Source organism: Pimephales promelas, chromosome 6, assembly GCF_988280905.1.
Source record: "Pimephales promelas chromosome 6, fPimPro1.hap1.1, whole genome shotgun sequence".
Taxonomy (NCBI): Eukaryota; Metazoa; Chordata; class Actinopteri; order Cypriniformes; family Leuciscidae; genus Pimephales; species Pimephales promelas.
The window spans coordinates 11,978,626-11,995,439 of record NC_142774.1 but is presented as its reverse complement, the minus strand read 5'-3'; the positions used below and the strand labels follow the sequence as shown (position 1 = coordinate 11,995,439).

The 16,814-nt window shown below is 40.0% G+C and overlaps 1 protein-coding gene across 3 annotated transcripts in view; it reads right to left on the bottom strand.

The window, feature by feature from the left end:
* Positions 1–16,814, bottom strand: part of dok7b (docking protein 7b) — a 68,711-nt gene that overhangs the window by 33,035 nt on the left and 18,862 nt on the right. For 2 of the 3 annotated variants that reach the window (XM_039690344.2, XM_089132103.1), the window contains exons 8-10: positions 12,080–12,146; positions 11,644–11,724; positions 11,401–11,547 (exon numbers count right to left, since the gene is read on the bottom strand). In XM_039690344.2, the coding sequence (XP_039546278.2) occupies positions 11,401–11,547; positions 11,644–11,724; positions 12,080–12,146 (295 nt within the window). The remainder of the gene's footprint in view (positions 1–11,400; positions 11,548–11,643; positions 11,725–12,079; positions 12,147–16,814) is intronic. The other variant, XM_039690353.2, reaches the window with a different exon arrangement.

The following is a 16,814-nucleotide window of genomic DNA, read 5'->3' as shown; positions in this document are numbered from 1 at the left end:
ATCGAAACTCAAAAATTCAGCCCGAAAAAAAAACGACAGTGGTACCCCTTAGGTTTTTTTTTTTTCGGGCGAAAAATTAAGTTTCTCCAATCTTCCCAAAACTCTGGATTCTGATAGGGGGCCATGAGACTTAGATCTGAGTGCAAAAATGGAGGCTCTAGACCATTCCAGAGATGAGATATCGAAACTCAAAAATTTGACCCGAAAAAAAAACGACAGTGGTACCCCTTTCGTTTTTTTTTTTCGGGCGAAAAATTAAGTTTCTCCAATCTTCCCAAAACTCTAGATTCTAATAGAGGGCTATGAGACTTAGACCTGAGTGCAAAAATGGAGGCTCTAGACCCTTCCAGAGCTGAGATATCGAAATTTAAAATTTCGGCCCGAAAAAAAAACGACAGTGGTACCCCTTACGTTTTTTTTTTTCGGGCGAAAAATTAAGTTTCTCCAATCTTCCCAAAACTCTGGATTCTGATAGGGGGCCATGAGACTTAGATCTGAGTGCAAAAATGGAGGCTCTAGACCCTTCCAGAGCTGAGATATCGAAACTCAAAAATTTGACCCGAAAAAAAAACGACAGTGGTACCCCTTTCGTTTTTTTTTTTTTCGGGCGAAAAATTAAGTTTCTCCAATCTTCCCAAAACTCTGGATTCTGATAGAGGGCCATGAGACTTAGACCTGAGTGCAAAAATGGAGGCTCTAGACCCTTCCAGAGCTGAGATATCGAAACTCAAAAATTCGGCCCAAAAAAAAAACGTCAGTGGTACCCCTTACGTTTTTTTTTTTTGGGCGAAAAATTAAGTTTCTCCAATCTTCCCAAAACTCTGGATTCTGATAGAGGGCCATGAGACTTAGACCTGAGTGCAAAAATGGAGACTCTAGCCCCTTCCAGAGCTGAGATATCTGAACTAAAAAATTTGACCCGAAAAAAAAACGACAGTGGTACCCCTTAGGTTTTTTTTTTTCGGGCGAAAAATTAAGTTTCTCCAATCTTCCCAAAACTCTGGATTCTGATAGAGGGCTATGAGACTTAGACCTGAGTGCAAAAATGGAGGCTCTAGACCATTCCAGAGCTGAGATATCGAAACTCAAAAATTTGACCCGAAAAAAAAATGACAGTGGTACCCCTTTCGGGTTTTTTTTCAGGCTAAAAATTAAGTTTCTCCAATCTCCTCAAAACTCTGGATTCTGATAGAGGACCATGAGACTTAGACCTGAGTGCAAAAATGGTGGCTCTAGCCCCTTCCAGAGCTGAGATATCGAAACTCAAAAATTCGGCCCGAAAAAAAAAACGACAGTGGTACCCCTTTCGTTTTTTTTTTCGGGCTAAAAATTAAGTTTCTCCAATCTCCTCAAAACTCTGGATTCTGATAGAGGGCCATGAGACTTAGACCTGAGTGCAAAAATGGAGGCTCTAGCCCCTTCCAGAGCTGAGATATCGAAACTCAAAAATTCGGCCCGAAAAAAAAAAACGACAGTGGTACCCCTTTCGGTTTTTTTTTCGGGCTAAAAATTAAGTTTCTCCAATCTCCTCAAAACTCTGGATTCTGATAGAGGGCCATGAGACTTAGACCTGAGTGCAAAAATGGAGGCTTTAGACCCTTCCAGAGCTGAGATATCGGAAATCAAAAATTTGACCCGAAAAAAAAAACGACAGTGGTACCCCTTACGTTTTTTTTTTCGGGCTAAAAAATTAAGTTTCTCCAATCTTCCCAAAACTCTGGATTCTGATAGAGGGCCATGAGACTTAGAACTGAGTGCAAAAATGGAGGCTCTAGACCATTCCAGAGATGAGATATCGAAACTCAAAAATTTGACCCGAAAAAAAAACGACAGTGGTACCCCTTTCGTTTTTTTTTTTTTTCGGGCGAAAAATTAAGTTTCTCCAATCTTCCCAAAACTCTGGATTCTGATAGAGGGCCATGAGACTTAGACCTGAGTGCAAAAATGGAGGCTCTAGACCCTTCCAGAGCTGAGATATCGAAACTCAAAAGTTCGGCCCGAAAAAAAAACGAGTGGTACCCCTTTTGTTTTTTTGTTTTTTTGGGCGAAAAATTAAGTTTCTCCAATCTTCCCAAAACTCTGGATTCTGATAGAGGGCTATGAGACTTAGACCTGAGTGCAAAAATGGAGGCTCTAGACCATTCCAGAGCTGAGATATCTAAACTCAAAAACTTGACCCGAAAAAAAAAATGACAGTGGTACCCCTTTCGTTTTTTTTTTTCGGGCTAAAAATTAAGTTTCTCCAATCTTCCCAAAACTCTGGATTCTGATAGAGGGCTATGAGACTTAGACCTGAGTGCAAAAATGGAGGCTCTAGACCCTTCCAGAGCTGAGATATCGAAATTTAAAAATTCGGCCCGAAAAAAAAACGACAGTGGTACCCCTTACGTTTTTTTTTTCGGGCGAAAAATTAAGTTTCTCCAATCTTCCCAAAACTCTGGATTCTGATAGGGGGCCATGAGACTTAGATCTGAGTGCAAAAATGGAGGCTCTAGACCCTTCCAGAGCTGAGATATCGAAACTCAAAAATTTGACCCGAAAAAAAAACGACAGTGGTACCCCTTTCGTTTTTTTTTTTTCGGGCGAAAAATTAAGTTTCTCCAATCTTCCCAAAACTCTGGATTCTGATAGAGGGCCATGAGAATTAGACCTGAGTGCAAAAATGGAGGCTCTAGACCCTTCCAGAGCTGAGATATCGAAACTCAAAAATTCGGCCCGAAAAAAAAACGTCAGTGGTACCCCTTACGTTTTTTTTTTTTGGGCGAAAAATTAAGTTTCTCCAATCTTCCCAAAACTCTGGATTCTGATAGAGGGCCATGAGACTTAGACCTGAGTGCAAAAATGGAGACTCTAGCCCCTTCCAGAGCTGAGATATCTGAACTAAAAAATTTGACCCGAAAAAAAAACGACAGTGGTACCCCTTAGGTTTTTTTTTTTCGGGCGAAAAATTAAGTTTCTCCAATCTTCCCAAAACTCTGGATTCTGATAGGGGGCCATGAGACTTAGATCTGAGTGCAAAAATGGAGGCTCTAGACCCTTCCAGAGCTGAGATATCGAAACTCAAAAATTTGACCCGAAAAAAAAACGACAGTGGTACCCCTTTCGTTTTTTTTTTTTCGGGCGAAAAATTAAGTTTCTCCAATCTTCCCAAAACTCTGGATTCTGATAGAGGGCCATGAGACTTAGACCTGAGTGCAAAAATGGAGGCTCTAGACCCTTCCAGAGCTGAGATATCGAAACTCAAAAATTCGGCCCGAAAAAAAAACGTCAGTGGTACCCCTTACGTTTTTTTTTTTTGGGCGAAAAATTAAGTTTCTCCAATCTTCCCAAAACTCTGGATTCTGATAGAGGGCCATGAGACTTAGACCTGAGTGCAAAAATGGAGACTCTAGCCCCTTCCAGAGCTGAGATATCTGAACTAAAAAATTTGACCCGAAAAAAAAAACGACAGTGGTACCCCTTAGGTTTTTTTTTTCAGGCGAAAAATTAAGTTTCTCCAATCTTCCCAAAACTCTGGATTCTGATAGAGGGCTATGAGACTTAGACCTGAGTGCAAAAATGGAGGCTCTAGACCATTCCAGAGCTGAGATATCGAAACTCAAAAATTTGACCCGAAAAAAAAATGACAGTGGTACCCCTTTCGGTTTTTTTTTCGGGCTAAAAATTAAGTTTCTCCAATCTTCCCAAAACTCTGGATTCTGATAGAGGGCCATGAGACTTAGACCTGAGTGCAAAAATGGAGGCTCTAGCCCCTTCAAGAGCTGAGATATTGAAACTCAAAAATTCGGCCCGAAAAAAAAACGACAGTGGTACCCCTTACGTTTTTTTTTTTCGGGCGAAAAATTAAGTTTCTCCAATCTTCCCAAAACTCTGGATTCTGATAGAGGGCCATGAGACTTAGACCTGAGTGCAAAAATGGAGGCTCTAGACCCTTCCAGAGCTGAGATATCGAAACTCAAAAATTCGGCCCGAAAAAAAAACGACAGTGGTACCCCTTAGGTTTTTTTTTTTTCGGGCGAAAAATTAAGTTTCTCCAATCTTCCCAAAACTCTGGATTCTGATAGGGGGCCATGAGACTTAGATCTGAGTGCAAAAATGGAGGCTCTAGACCATTCCAGAGATGAGATATCGAAACTCAAAAATTTGACCCGAAAAAAAAACGACAGTGGTACCCCTTTCGTTTTTTTTTTTTCGGGCGAAAAATTAAGTTTCTCCAATCTTCCCAAAACTCTAGATTCTAATAGAGGGCTATGAGACTTAGACCTGAGTGCAAAAATGGAGGCTCTAGACCCTTCCAGAGCTGAGATATCGAAATTTAAAATTTCGGCCCGAAAAAAAAACGACAGTGGTACCCCTTACGTTTTTTTTTTCGGGCGAAAAATTAAGTTTCTCCAATCTTCCCAAAACTCTGGATTCTGATAGGGGGCCATGAGACTTAGATCTGAGTGCAAAAATGGAGGCTCTAGACCCTTCCAGAGCTGAGATATCGAAACTCAAAAATTTGACCCGAAAAAAAAACGACAGTGGTACCCCTTTCGTTTTTTTTTTTTCGGGCGAAAAATTAAGTTTCTCCAATCTTCCCAAAACTCTGGATTCTGATAGAGGGCCATGAGACTTAGACCTGAGTGCAAAAATGGAGGCTCTAGACCCTTCCAGAGCTGAGATATCGAAACTCAAAAATTCGGCCCAAAAAAAAAAACGTCAGTGGTACCCCTTACGTTTTTTTTTTTGGGCGAAAAATTAAGTTTCTCCAATCTTCCCAAAACTCTGGATTCTGATAGAGGGCCATGAGACTTAGACCTGAGTGCAAAAATGGAGACTCTAGCCCCTTCCAGAGCTGAGATATCTGAACTAAAAAATTTGACCCGAAAAAAAAACGACAGTGGTACCCCTTAGGTTTTTTTTTTTCGGGCGAAAAATTAAGTTTCTCCAATCTTCCCAAAACTCTGGATTCTGATAGAGGGCTATGAGACTTAGACCTGAGTGCAAAAATGGAGGCTCTAGACCATTCCAGAGCTGAGATATCGAAACTCAAAAATTTGACCCGAAAAAAAAATGACAGTGGTACCCCTTTCGGGTTTTTTTTCAGGCTAAAAATTAAGTTTCTCCAATCTCCTCAAAACTCTGGATTCTGATAGAGGACCATGAGACTTAGACCTGAGTGCAAAAATGGTGGCTCTAGCCCCTTCCAGAGCTGAGATATCGAAACTCAAAAATTCGGCCCGAAAAAAAAAACGACAGTGGTACCCCTTTCGTTTTTTTTTTTCGGGCTAAAAATTAAGTTTCTCCAATCTCCTCAAAACTCTGGATTCTGATAGAGGGCCATGAGACTTAGACCTGAGTGCAAAAATGGAGGCTTTAGACCCTTCCAGAGCTGAGATATCGGAAATCAAAAATTTGACCCGAAAAAAAAAACGACAGTGGTACCCCTTACGTTTTTTTTTTCGGGCTAAAAAATTAAGTTTCTCCAATCTTCCCAAAACTCTGGATTCTGATAGAGGGCCATGAGACTTAGAACTGAGTGCAAAAATGGAGGCTCTAGCCCCTTCCAGAGCTGAGATATCGAAACTCAAAAATTCGGCCCGAAAAAAAAAAGACAGTGGTACCCCTTACGGTTTTTTTTTTTCGGGCGAAAAATTACGTTTCTCCAATCTTCCCAAAACTCTGGATTCTGATAGAGGGCCATGAGACTTAGACCTGAGTGCAAAAATGGAGGCTCTGGACCCTTCCAGAGCTGAGATAACGGAACTCAAAAATTTGACCCGAAAAAAAAACGACAGTGGTACCCCTTTCGTTTTTTTTTTGTCGGGCGAAAAATTTAGTTTCTCCAATCTTCTCAAAACTCTGGATTCTGACAGAGGGCCATGATACTTAGACCTGAGTGCAAAAATGGAGGCTCTAGTCCCTTCCAGAGCTGAGATATCGAAACTCAAAAATTAGGCCCGAAAAAAAAACGACAGTGGTACCCCTTACGTTTTTTTTTTTCGGACGAAAAATTAAGTTTCTCCAATCTTCCCAAAACTCTGGATTCTGATAGAGGGCCATGAGACTTAGACCTGAGTGCAAAAATGGAGGCTCTAGACCCTTCCAGAGCTGAGATATCGAAACTCAAAAATTTGACCCGAAAAAAAAACGACAGTGGTACCCCTTTCGGTTTTTTTTTCGGGCTAAAAATTAAGTTTCTCCAATCTCCTCAAAACTCTGGATTCTGATAGAGGGCCATGAGACTTAGACCTGAGTGCAAAAATGGAGGCTCTAGCCCCTTCCAGAGCTGAGATATCGAAACTCAAAAATTCGGCCCAAAAAAAAACGACAGTGGTACCCCTTACGTTTTTTTTTTTTTCGGGCGAAAAATTAAGTTTCTCCAATCTTCCCAAAACTCTGGATTCTGATAGAGGGCCATGAGACTTAGACCTGAGTGCAAAAATGGAGGCTCTAGGCCCTTCCAGAGCTGAGATATCGAAACTCAAAAATTCGGCCCGAAAAAAAAAACGACAGTGGTACCCCTTACGTTTTTTTTTTTTTCGGGCGAAAAATTAAGTTTCTCCAATCTTCCCAAAACTCTGGATTCTGATAGAGGGCCATGAGACTTAGACCTGAGTGCAAAAATGGAGGCTCTAGACCCTTCCAGAGCTGAGATATCGAAACTCAAAAATTTGACCCGAAAAAAAAAACGACAGTGGTACCCCTTTCGTTTTTTTTTCGGGCTAAAAATTAAGTTTCTCCAATCTCCTCAAAACTCTGGATTCTGATAGAGGGCCATGAGACTTAGACCTGAGTGCAAAAATGGAGGCTCTAGCCCCTTCCAGAGCTGAGATATCGAAACTCAAAAATTCGGCCCGAAAAAAAACGACAGTGGTACCCCTTACGTTTTCTTTTTTTTTCCGGTGAAAAATTAAGTTTCTCCAATCTTCCCAAAACTCTGGATTCTGATAGAGGGCCATGAGACTTAGACCTGAGTGCAAAAATGGAGGCTCTAGCCCCTTCCAGAGCTGAGATATCGAATCTCAAAAATTCGGCCCGAAAAAAACGACAGTGGTACCCCTTACGTTTTCTTTTTTTTTTCGGGGCGAAAAATTAAGTTTCTCCAATCTTCCCAAAACTCTGGATTCTGATAGAGGGCCATGAGACTTAGACCTGAATGCAAAAATGGAGGCTCTAGGCCCTTCCAGAGCTGAGATATCGAAACTCAAAAATTCGGCCCGAAAAAAAACGACAGTGGTACCCCTTACGTTTTTTTTTTCGAGCGAAAAATTAAGTTTCTCCAATCTTCCCAAAACTCTGGATTCTGATAGAGGGCCATGAGACTTAGACCTGAGTGCAAAAATGGAGGCTCTAGACCCTTCCAGAGCTGAGATATCGAAACTCAAAAATTTGACCCGAAAAAAAAAAAACGACAGTGGTACCCCTTTCGTTTTTTTTTTTCGGGCTAAAAATTAAGTTTCTCCAATCTCCTCAAAACTCTGGATTCTGATAGAGGGCCATGAGACTTAGACCTGAGTGCAAAAATGGAGGCTCTATCCCCTTCCAGAGCTGAGATATCGAAACTCAAAAATTCGGCCCGAAAAAAAAACGACAGTGGTACCCCTTACGTTTTTTTTTTTCGAGCGAAAAATTAAGTTTCTCCAATCTTCCCAAAACTCTGGATTCTGATAGAGGGCCATGAGACTTAGACCTGAGTGCAAAAATGGAGGCTCTAGACCCTTCCAGAGCTGAGATATCGAAACTCAAAAATTTGACCCGAAAAAAAAAACGACAGTGGTACCCCTTTCGTTTTTTTTTCGGGCTAAAAATTAAGTTTCTCCAATCTCCTCAAAACTCTGGATTCTGATAGAGGGTCATGAGACTTAGACCTGAGTGCAAAAATGGAGGCTCTAGACCCTTCCAGAGCTGAGATATCGAAACTCAAAAATTTGACCCGAAAAAAAAACGACAGTGGTACCCCTTTCGTTTTTTTTTTCGGGCTAAAAATTAAGTTTCTCCAATCTCCTCAAAACTCTGGATTCTGATAGAGGGCCATGAGACTTAGACCTGAGTGCAAAAATTGAGGCTCTAGGCCCTTCCAGAGCTGAGATATCGAAACTCAAAAATTCGGCCCGAAAAAAAAACGACAGTGGTACCCCTTACGTTTTTATTTTCTTTTTCGGGCGAAAAATTAAGTTTCTCCAATCTTCCCAAAACTCTGGATTCTGATAGAGGGCCATGAGACTTAGACCTGAGTGCAAAAATGGAGGCTCTAGACCCTTCCAGAGCTGAGATATCGAAACTCAAAAATTTGACCCGAAAAAAAAAAACGACAGTGGTACCCCTTTCGTTTTTTTTTCGGGCTAAAAATTAAGTTTCTCCAATCTCTTTAAAACTCTGGATTCTGATAGAGGGTCATGAGACTTAGACCTGAGTGCAAAAATGGAGGCTCTAGCCCCTTCCAGAGCTGAGATATCGAAACTCAAAAATTCGGCCCGAAAAAAAAACGACAGTGGTACCCCTTGCGTTTTTTTTTTTTTCGGGCGAAAAATTAAGTTTCTCCAATCTTCCCAAAACTCTGGATTCTGATAGAGGGCCATGAGACTTAGACTTGAGTGCAAAAATGGAGGCTCTAGACCCTTCCAGAGCTGAGATATCGAAACTCAAAAATTCGGCCTGAAAAAAAAAACGACAGTGGTACCCCTTTCGTTTTTTTTTTCGGGCGAAAAATTAAGTTTCTCCAATCTTCTCAAAACTCTGGATTCTGATAGAGGGCCATGAGACTTAGACCTGAGTGCAAAAATGGAGGCTCTAGACCCTTCCAGAGCTGAGATATCGAAACTCAAAAATTTGACCCGAAAAAAAAAAACGACAATGGTACCCCTTTCGTTTTTTTTTTCGGGCGAAAAATTAAGTTTCTCCAATCTTCTCAAAACTCTGGATTCTGATAGAGGGCCATGAGACTTAGACCTGAGTGCAAAAATGGAGGCTCTAGACCCTTCCAGAGCTGAGATATCGAAACTCAAAAATTCGGCCCGAAAAAAAAACGACAGTGGTACCCCTTACGTTTTTTTTTTTTCGGGCGAAAAATTAAGTTTCTCCAATCTTCCCAAAACTCTGGATTCTGATAGAGGGCCATGAGACTTAGACTTGAGTGCAAAAATGGAGGCTCTAGACCCTTCCAGAGCTGAGATATCGAAACTCAAAAATTCGGCCTGAAAAAAAAAACGACAGTGGTACCCCTTACGTTTTTTTTTTTTTTTCGGGCGAAAAATTAAGTTTCTCCAATCTTCCCAAAACTCTGGATTCTGATAGAGGGCCATGAGACTTAGACCTGAGTGCAAAAAAATGGAGGCTCTAGCCCCTTCCAGAGCTGAGATATCGGAACTCAAAAATTTGACCCGAAAAAAAAAACGACAGTGGTACCCCTTTCGTTTTTTTTTTTCGGGCGAAAAATTAAGTTTCTCCAATCTTCTCAAAACTCTGGATTCTGATAGAGGGCCATGAGACTTAGACCTGAGTGCAAAAATGGAGGCTCTAGACCCTTCCAGAGCTGAGATATCGAAACTCAAAAATTTGACCCGAAAAAAAAAACGACAGTGGTACCCCTTTCGTTTTTTTTTTTCGGGCTAAAAATTAAGTTTCTCCAATCTCCTCAAAACTCTGGATTCTGATAGAGGGCCATGAGACTTAGACCTGAGTGCAAAAAAATGGAGGCTCTAGCCCCTTCCAGAGCTGAGATATCGAAACTCAAAAATTTGACCCGAAAAAAAAAACGACAGTGGTACCCCTTTCGTTTTTTTTTTCCGGGCGAAAAATTAAGTTTCTCCAATCTTCTCAAAACTCTGGATTCTGATAGAGGGCCATGAGACTTAGACCTGAGTGCAAAAATGGAGGCTCTAGCCCCTTCCAGAGCTGAGATATCGAAACTCAAAAATTCGGCCCGAAAAAAAACGACAGTGGTACCCCTTTCGTTTTTTTGTTTTTTTTGGGGCGAAAAATTAAGTTTCTCCAATCTTCTCAAAACTCTGGATTCTGATAGACGGTGTTATAAAGTTATAATGTTCAAGTTTTTGTTCTAAAAAATGACTCTAGATTGATTCGAAGATATTTAGTTTGTTACAAACAATGTGCAATCTGTAAAACAAAAACCTCTAAATTATAGTTGAAATGGTATACTGCTGGGATGTTTTTGACCTTGAGAAAAAGCTTAAAGTATAGACCAACAAATTTTATGTTTATTAATTTGTTTCATGTTGGTACCTTTTTTGGAAGTACACCTGTTTTGACCTGATGTCCATTGGAATGGACAAAAAAATCACAATGAAAGCAATTATATATATAAAAAAATTTCATTTGTTTTAATTTATAGAAACCGCATGAGCTGGTAAAATGTACTTTTATATTTTTCAGAAACTTGAAACATAATTCAGGTCTGAGGGGGTTAAAGAACCCCTACTCATCTTTGATCACCTAAATAGTATATTAAAATGTTTTTTTTTTTTCCTCTGGAAAAAAGAAAAATTCTTCATGCCTTAAAATAGCTTTAATGCAACTCTTCACCCTTACTTTATTTAGTATACAGATCCAAGAATATGCAAATGAGCCCTGCCTTCACTCACTCTAATAGGCTCGTCTATAACTCAATGTATCAGAATGGTAATGCATTTGATGCATTGTTCTCTGGTAATTACTATGATTAACCTTTTGTTTGACTACGTTATTCATCATAATATTGTAATATATACATCATAATAATTCACCAGCTATGTTGCTAAATATACCCGATTTTTCCATATCAACAGAAAAATATCCTGGGATAACGTGGGCTTTGTTAGGTGATTAATTTGTAAGTTCTTAGCATTTTATGCAACCAGCCACTGCTTAACATTTAACAATAAATCAGCGCGCGTTATTCGGCAGCGTGTTTCAACACGTTTTTTGTGTTCACACCCAAGCGATTTTCACTGACGATGAGCCGAGTGAACATGCATATCATTCCCTGACATTAGATGGCGCTTAATATAATGATAACTTGCCTTGCATCTTCCTTGTCTTCCGGCAGTGTAGACGGTAGTGTATATCTTTTTCGCCGTTACGTATGTGTGCGCGGTAAGATCGTTTTGTGTTTGAGCGCCCCCAAGTTGTGTTTTACTGCAACTTCAGAAGCACCAGACACATGAGCAAAAGCGCCCATCTCATTGGTCAGAGTTTTTGACACGGCGCATCAAACCAATAAAACGAGTCGTTTTTTTTTTTAAATTACACTTTTTATTACGCGTGCCGTTTTTTGCGTCGGTGTGCACACTCACATTGGCGCCCATTGTTTAGTCACGAGGCGTTAAACGTCGGCCGGTGTGAACAGGCCTTTAAGTCGGAATGCATGTAATTAAAGGATCAAAAATGAAAAGTAAATATGGAAGGAACACAGTGTACCTCTGATAGTGTGGCTTGACTCTGGACGGTCCTGTAGATCCAACTCCATATAGTGTAGCTGTCGTTTAGACGTTGGACTAATGGGGATATTCACATAGTTAATGGAATCACCTTGAAGTTTGTCAATAACTGACAGTCCTGTCTGCCCTGTAAGACAAGACAACATGCACAGTTACCAATGAAATTGAGCAAATGAAATGCTGTGATCAGGTGGTGATATATAAGAAGGGGCATCTCAATTACCATACTCTCCGGCTCTGAACTGTGGCCACCTGGATGCATAAGTCATGAATGCCATCTGCTCATAATTGCCTTTTGAATCTGCTGCGCAAGACAAAACCCCAAGAATAACTCATAACTAACAAAACACTCAGATGTATGCTTCAAATCATTAAATATTGACATGGCATATTACACACACAAACATTAGATATCCAGTGACAACAAAGCATCGCAATTTCTCCTCATGGCTACTATGTTTAGCAACATATCAATGCTGAGACTAGAATCACTTTATCAGTCGATACTGACAAGAAAGTCTGCTTAAACTTAGGGATGAAGGGCATTACTGATGCAAATCCTGTTGAAATGACATGAAAGTATTGTTTACCTGATTAAGGGACTATGTATTTTATTATATTATTATCATTTCAAAACTAGATAACTATATGATGCTCACCGTCAGTCTCATGAAAAGTATTCTGCTGCTCAGAACTGCTTCTGATCTCACACCTGCTCTTTTCCACCTACAAGAAACATGAAAAGTGATTCAGAAACCACAAAGCAGCAGTAGACTTGTTTAACGCTGTATTTGTTCCTTTAATTGACCGATGCTTCTTCCGCAGCTATACATCAGCAAAACTTTTCAAAATCGGACCCACTTTACTGTATTCTATTTGCCTTTAACTACTGTGTACTAGCATTTAAAGAGCACCTATCATGGATTTTTGAAAATGACTGTTCATGTAGTGTGGAATATAGCTCTAAGGTAATGAAAACATCCTGCAAAGATTTATATCTGAAAGTGCACCGTATATAAAGTTATTGTCTTTCAAAAGTGAGAGTCGACTCTGAGTCTATGAAATGAATTGTTTTTGAAACGAGTCATTAGCTGTTACATCGTGATGTAGACAGGTCATTGGCCGCTCCCAACAACTGCGCGCGCAGACTTGAAGTGACGTCTAGAACACATTCAAATACTTCAGCTGAATCGCATCATGTCGAGAAGACGCTGTGTTCTACATTGCAAAGACAGTTCAGCCACTTGTTTCCATTGTCCAGTGATAAGCATGTGAAGAATCAGTGGTCAGAGTTCATATTTGCAACGCCGGAACCTTGTGTTCTCATCGTTTTAATGACGAATCATTCACAATTCAAAAACCTAAATGAATTCAAAAGCCGGTTGTTCCTGAAGGAGGGTTCGGTATCCAGTGTATATGGATCAGGTTCGTCCTCCTCCGAATCACAATCTGTAAGTATTATTAATAATGTTTGCTGTTATGTTGTAGCATGCACAATATAGTTATATTGTGTTGTGTACACTCCACGCAGCTTCTAAGCGGGGTAAAGTTAGTTTTGTTTTTGATATTCACCAGACATTGATTGAAAAATGGCAATTACCTCCTAAACGACTTAGCCAAATATGACTTTGCTCTATATAATAAGCACTGCCCCTCAAAAGCTGCCACAATGTGAGAATCGCCGGGAAAGCTCGCTCTTGACGGAGACGCGAGTAAGGGACCGTGTGGAAAGTGCACTTTTTCTGACATCATTTGGGAGTCGTTGACCAAATCAGTTAAAAATAAATGCATATTATAAGACAAATAAAGTGTTTTTTATCCTTGCATGCACAATAAACTGTTTTTGGGAACTCCTAAAACAAAAATAGGAACATTTCAAATGCTATGATAGGGGGTTTTTTTACATGTAACTACATGCATTTTTCTTAAAGACCCATTTTTCTCTAGACCTTTCCCTCAAACCTACCTCTACCACCTAACCTTATCCCACCTCAATGGCAGCAAATGTGTTCTACAGTACAACATGAACACAATAAGTATGTTGTGCCTAATATTTTTTTTTAAGTAAATACATAGTAGTTAAAGAATATAAAGTGTGAGCAAAATCATTGAACTAAACTTTGTGGAAATATGAAAAGTTGAAAACCAAATATTTTTCTGACAACTAACTGCTTCTCTTAAACTGTTGCTGATGTTATTTATATCTTTAAATTAAATCTTTACAAAGAGCAAAAACTGACTACACATATCTTGTAAAAACATGTTTGCGGTTACAGAAAAGTTGCCACTATTGTACAACAGTATATTGAATGCTGTGGGCAACAATACTGAGAATGGAATGCTTTTCAGTATGAAATATTGATTCCCTTGAAAAAAATGTTTTCCCACTGTTTGGTCAAAGCAAGCTGTTTTTATAGCTTATTGCATTCTCAGATCAACCCGAAGCATGTGGCGAGATGACAAAAGCATTTGAAATTCACTCTGCAAACTGGTTCTGCCTCCCCACTGGCAGTGATGGCTGAGCGTGATTCAGAGACACAGACGGATGGAACGCTGGATTCCATGATTAGAGGAGTGCATTACGAAAGACTGATGCTCAATCAACACCGCCCGAACTGTTGCAGAAGTCAGATTTTGTAGGCAAAGTTCAAGTCCAAATCTAGAGAACAGTTCGTCTACATACTTTGACAAACAATGCATTTAGACTCAGAGATAGCCGAGTTATCTGGTTTAAAGTCCCCTGTAGTCAATAACTATCCCTTAAAACTAACCTTTGATCACCAAAATGACATATTCAAACGTTTTATGCTGTGGAAAAAAAAATCTTCATGTGTTGAAGCTTCAATGTAACTACACCCTTGCTTCATTTAGTAGTATTCGAGGTTTCATGAATATTCAAATGAGCTCCGCCCACACTCACTTACACCAGCTCAGAGATCCAACTCGATCGGTCAACTTTACACAAGTAAATGCTACACAACGTTGGCCGCATAACTGTAATTACAATGATTAGCCTTTTGTTTGACTACGTTATCAAACAGCTAATAATGTGTTGCTAATGTTACACGAACCATGTTCCCATTCACCATCTCTGAGTCAGACTGCTGCCTTCTTACAATCATATTACAAACGCTTTGAACAACTCGGAACGTCTGTGGAGAAAGGCATAATTCATCATAACATCGTCATAAACATCATACACCCACTATATTGCTAAATGTATACCCAGGGGACAAAGGGGGTTTAGCAGACATGTAAAAGGTTGTCATATAAAAATGAAATCTATGATATCTGAGGATCACAACCTGCCTGGGTGTACAAACCAGTCAACAAGCTGCCGTGACTGTCATTATGGGTCAAAACAATGCAAGCTCAAATTCTTCTAAGTTCAATAATCCAGTCATTTTATGAAAAAAGGCTGAACAAATTGTGGAGCGACTCAGTTGTCAACTGCACCCACTCTGGAAGAAGTATTTAAAAGAAAAATTAGTGTTAACGACCTTTGCCGGTGTAATAAGTTAAGGATTCGGAGTACTTGCAAACTCGAAAAACATTTTTTAACGAAATAGAAAATGTGAATGTATATACGACGAACAAGTTCTCCATTTAGGATTAGATCTCGACAATAAAGCCAACAAGTATGCTTGCATTTGTCGGACCTGTCTCAACTTAATAACACTGTTGGAGCGTGACTTGACTGATTTTAATAAATGGAGAGACGACGAAAGAGACCACGCTGAAGAAGTGTGTTCATTTGAGTCTTTAGAGAAAAGAGACTGGGAGCCAAAATGGTGTTTTAAAGATGTATTTAATGATGATTTAAATACAAAATGATGAGTACCATCATCCACGGCCGCATTAACCATAGGGCTAGGCGGGGCTAAAGCCCCGGGGCCCAAGCAAGGAGGGGGCCTGTGATTGGCTGTGGAGCAGATACTTCAAGCCATCTGATTACCAAAGCCGTACCACGCAACATCCCACACAAATTAGCCCTGTTATTTAGTGGCACTTTCCCTTGTTATATTCCATGCATTATTATGGAATCATTATCATTAATAGAGACGTTCGCAAAGACCCGCCTTTTTTAGTATGTGACGAGCCACGAGCCAGGCGGGTCTCACGAGTCACGCATATCATGTTCTCATGCACTCACGCAGTGAAAAATACATCGCGGGGCAAAGACTAACGTTACACCGAGTGATTACGAGAGAGAGTTCAAAGCAGCTTACTGATGATATGAAACAAAGTCTCAACTTTCAAATATTGTCATTTAAGTAATTTAAACAATACCGTTTTCAAGTTCATATCCACCGACGTTACTGACAGCTTTGTTGTCGGACAAAGTTGCTTATTCGGCGTTATGATTGGCCAGGCCACCTGTCAATCAAACCCCCGTGGGCAGCAGGGCAAAATTGAAACGTCAGGTTTTAATTTGATATGACAAATACATTTATAGACGTTTAGACGTTTTACTCATTTGGCTTCTTCATTAAAACGTGACATTTTGACGTTTTTTTCGGTGTGGATCAAGGCAAATGAACCCTTTTCACCTTGAAAATAATACTTTTTTGCATTTTAATTAATAGAACATTTCTCATTGATCGTCAATAAAACAAAATTCCATTTTATCTCGGTTTAATGAAAACCAATAGGTCGTTATGGCAGAGGCGATTGCGTGTAGAATAGGTCAAACGTGTAAGTTTCACGTTTGAGGGGGTTAAACCGTGACAGCACGTTTTCCAAAGTGGACCAACGTACGTGATTATTTCACGTCTTGTCGTGATACCGGGTTGCATATCCGGTAGAAATATTTACATTTTGCTGCGATGTAAGTTTATCATTTAAACGCGTTTTTAAACATTGTGGTTTGGATACAAATTATTTCAAACTGCTCAGGCACTGAGCAGCGGGAGAGAATTCATTTTGTAAATGCTGGTTTTGAGACCATGGTGAACTTGAGACGGTTTTGCACAGCGCATTTGAATCCGACTCTGAGGTCTCAAAGTGACAGACGCTGCTAATAAAGATGCTGTCGCCATGTGTGTCAGTGTCAATAATGTTAATCAAACATCAGAAAGAAAGGTTGGACCCCCTTTTGCCTTCAGAACTGCCTCAATTCTTCGTGGCATAGATTCAACAAGGTGCTGGAAGCATTCCTCAGGGAGTTTGGTCCATATTGACATGATGGCATCACACAGTTGCCGCAGATTTGTCGGCTGCACATCCATGATGCGAATCTCCCGTTCCACCACATCCCAAAGATGCTCTATTGGATTGAGATCTGGTGACTGTGGAGGCCATTTGAGTACAGCGAACTCATTGTCATGTTCAAGAAACCAGTCTGAGATGATTCCAGCTTTATGACATGGCGCATTATCCTGCTGAAAGTAGCCA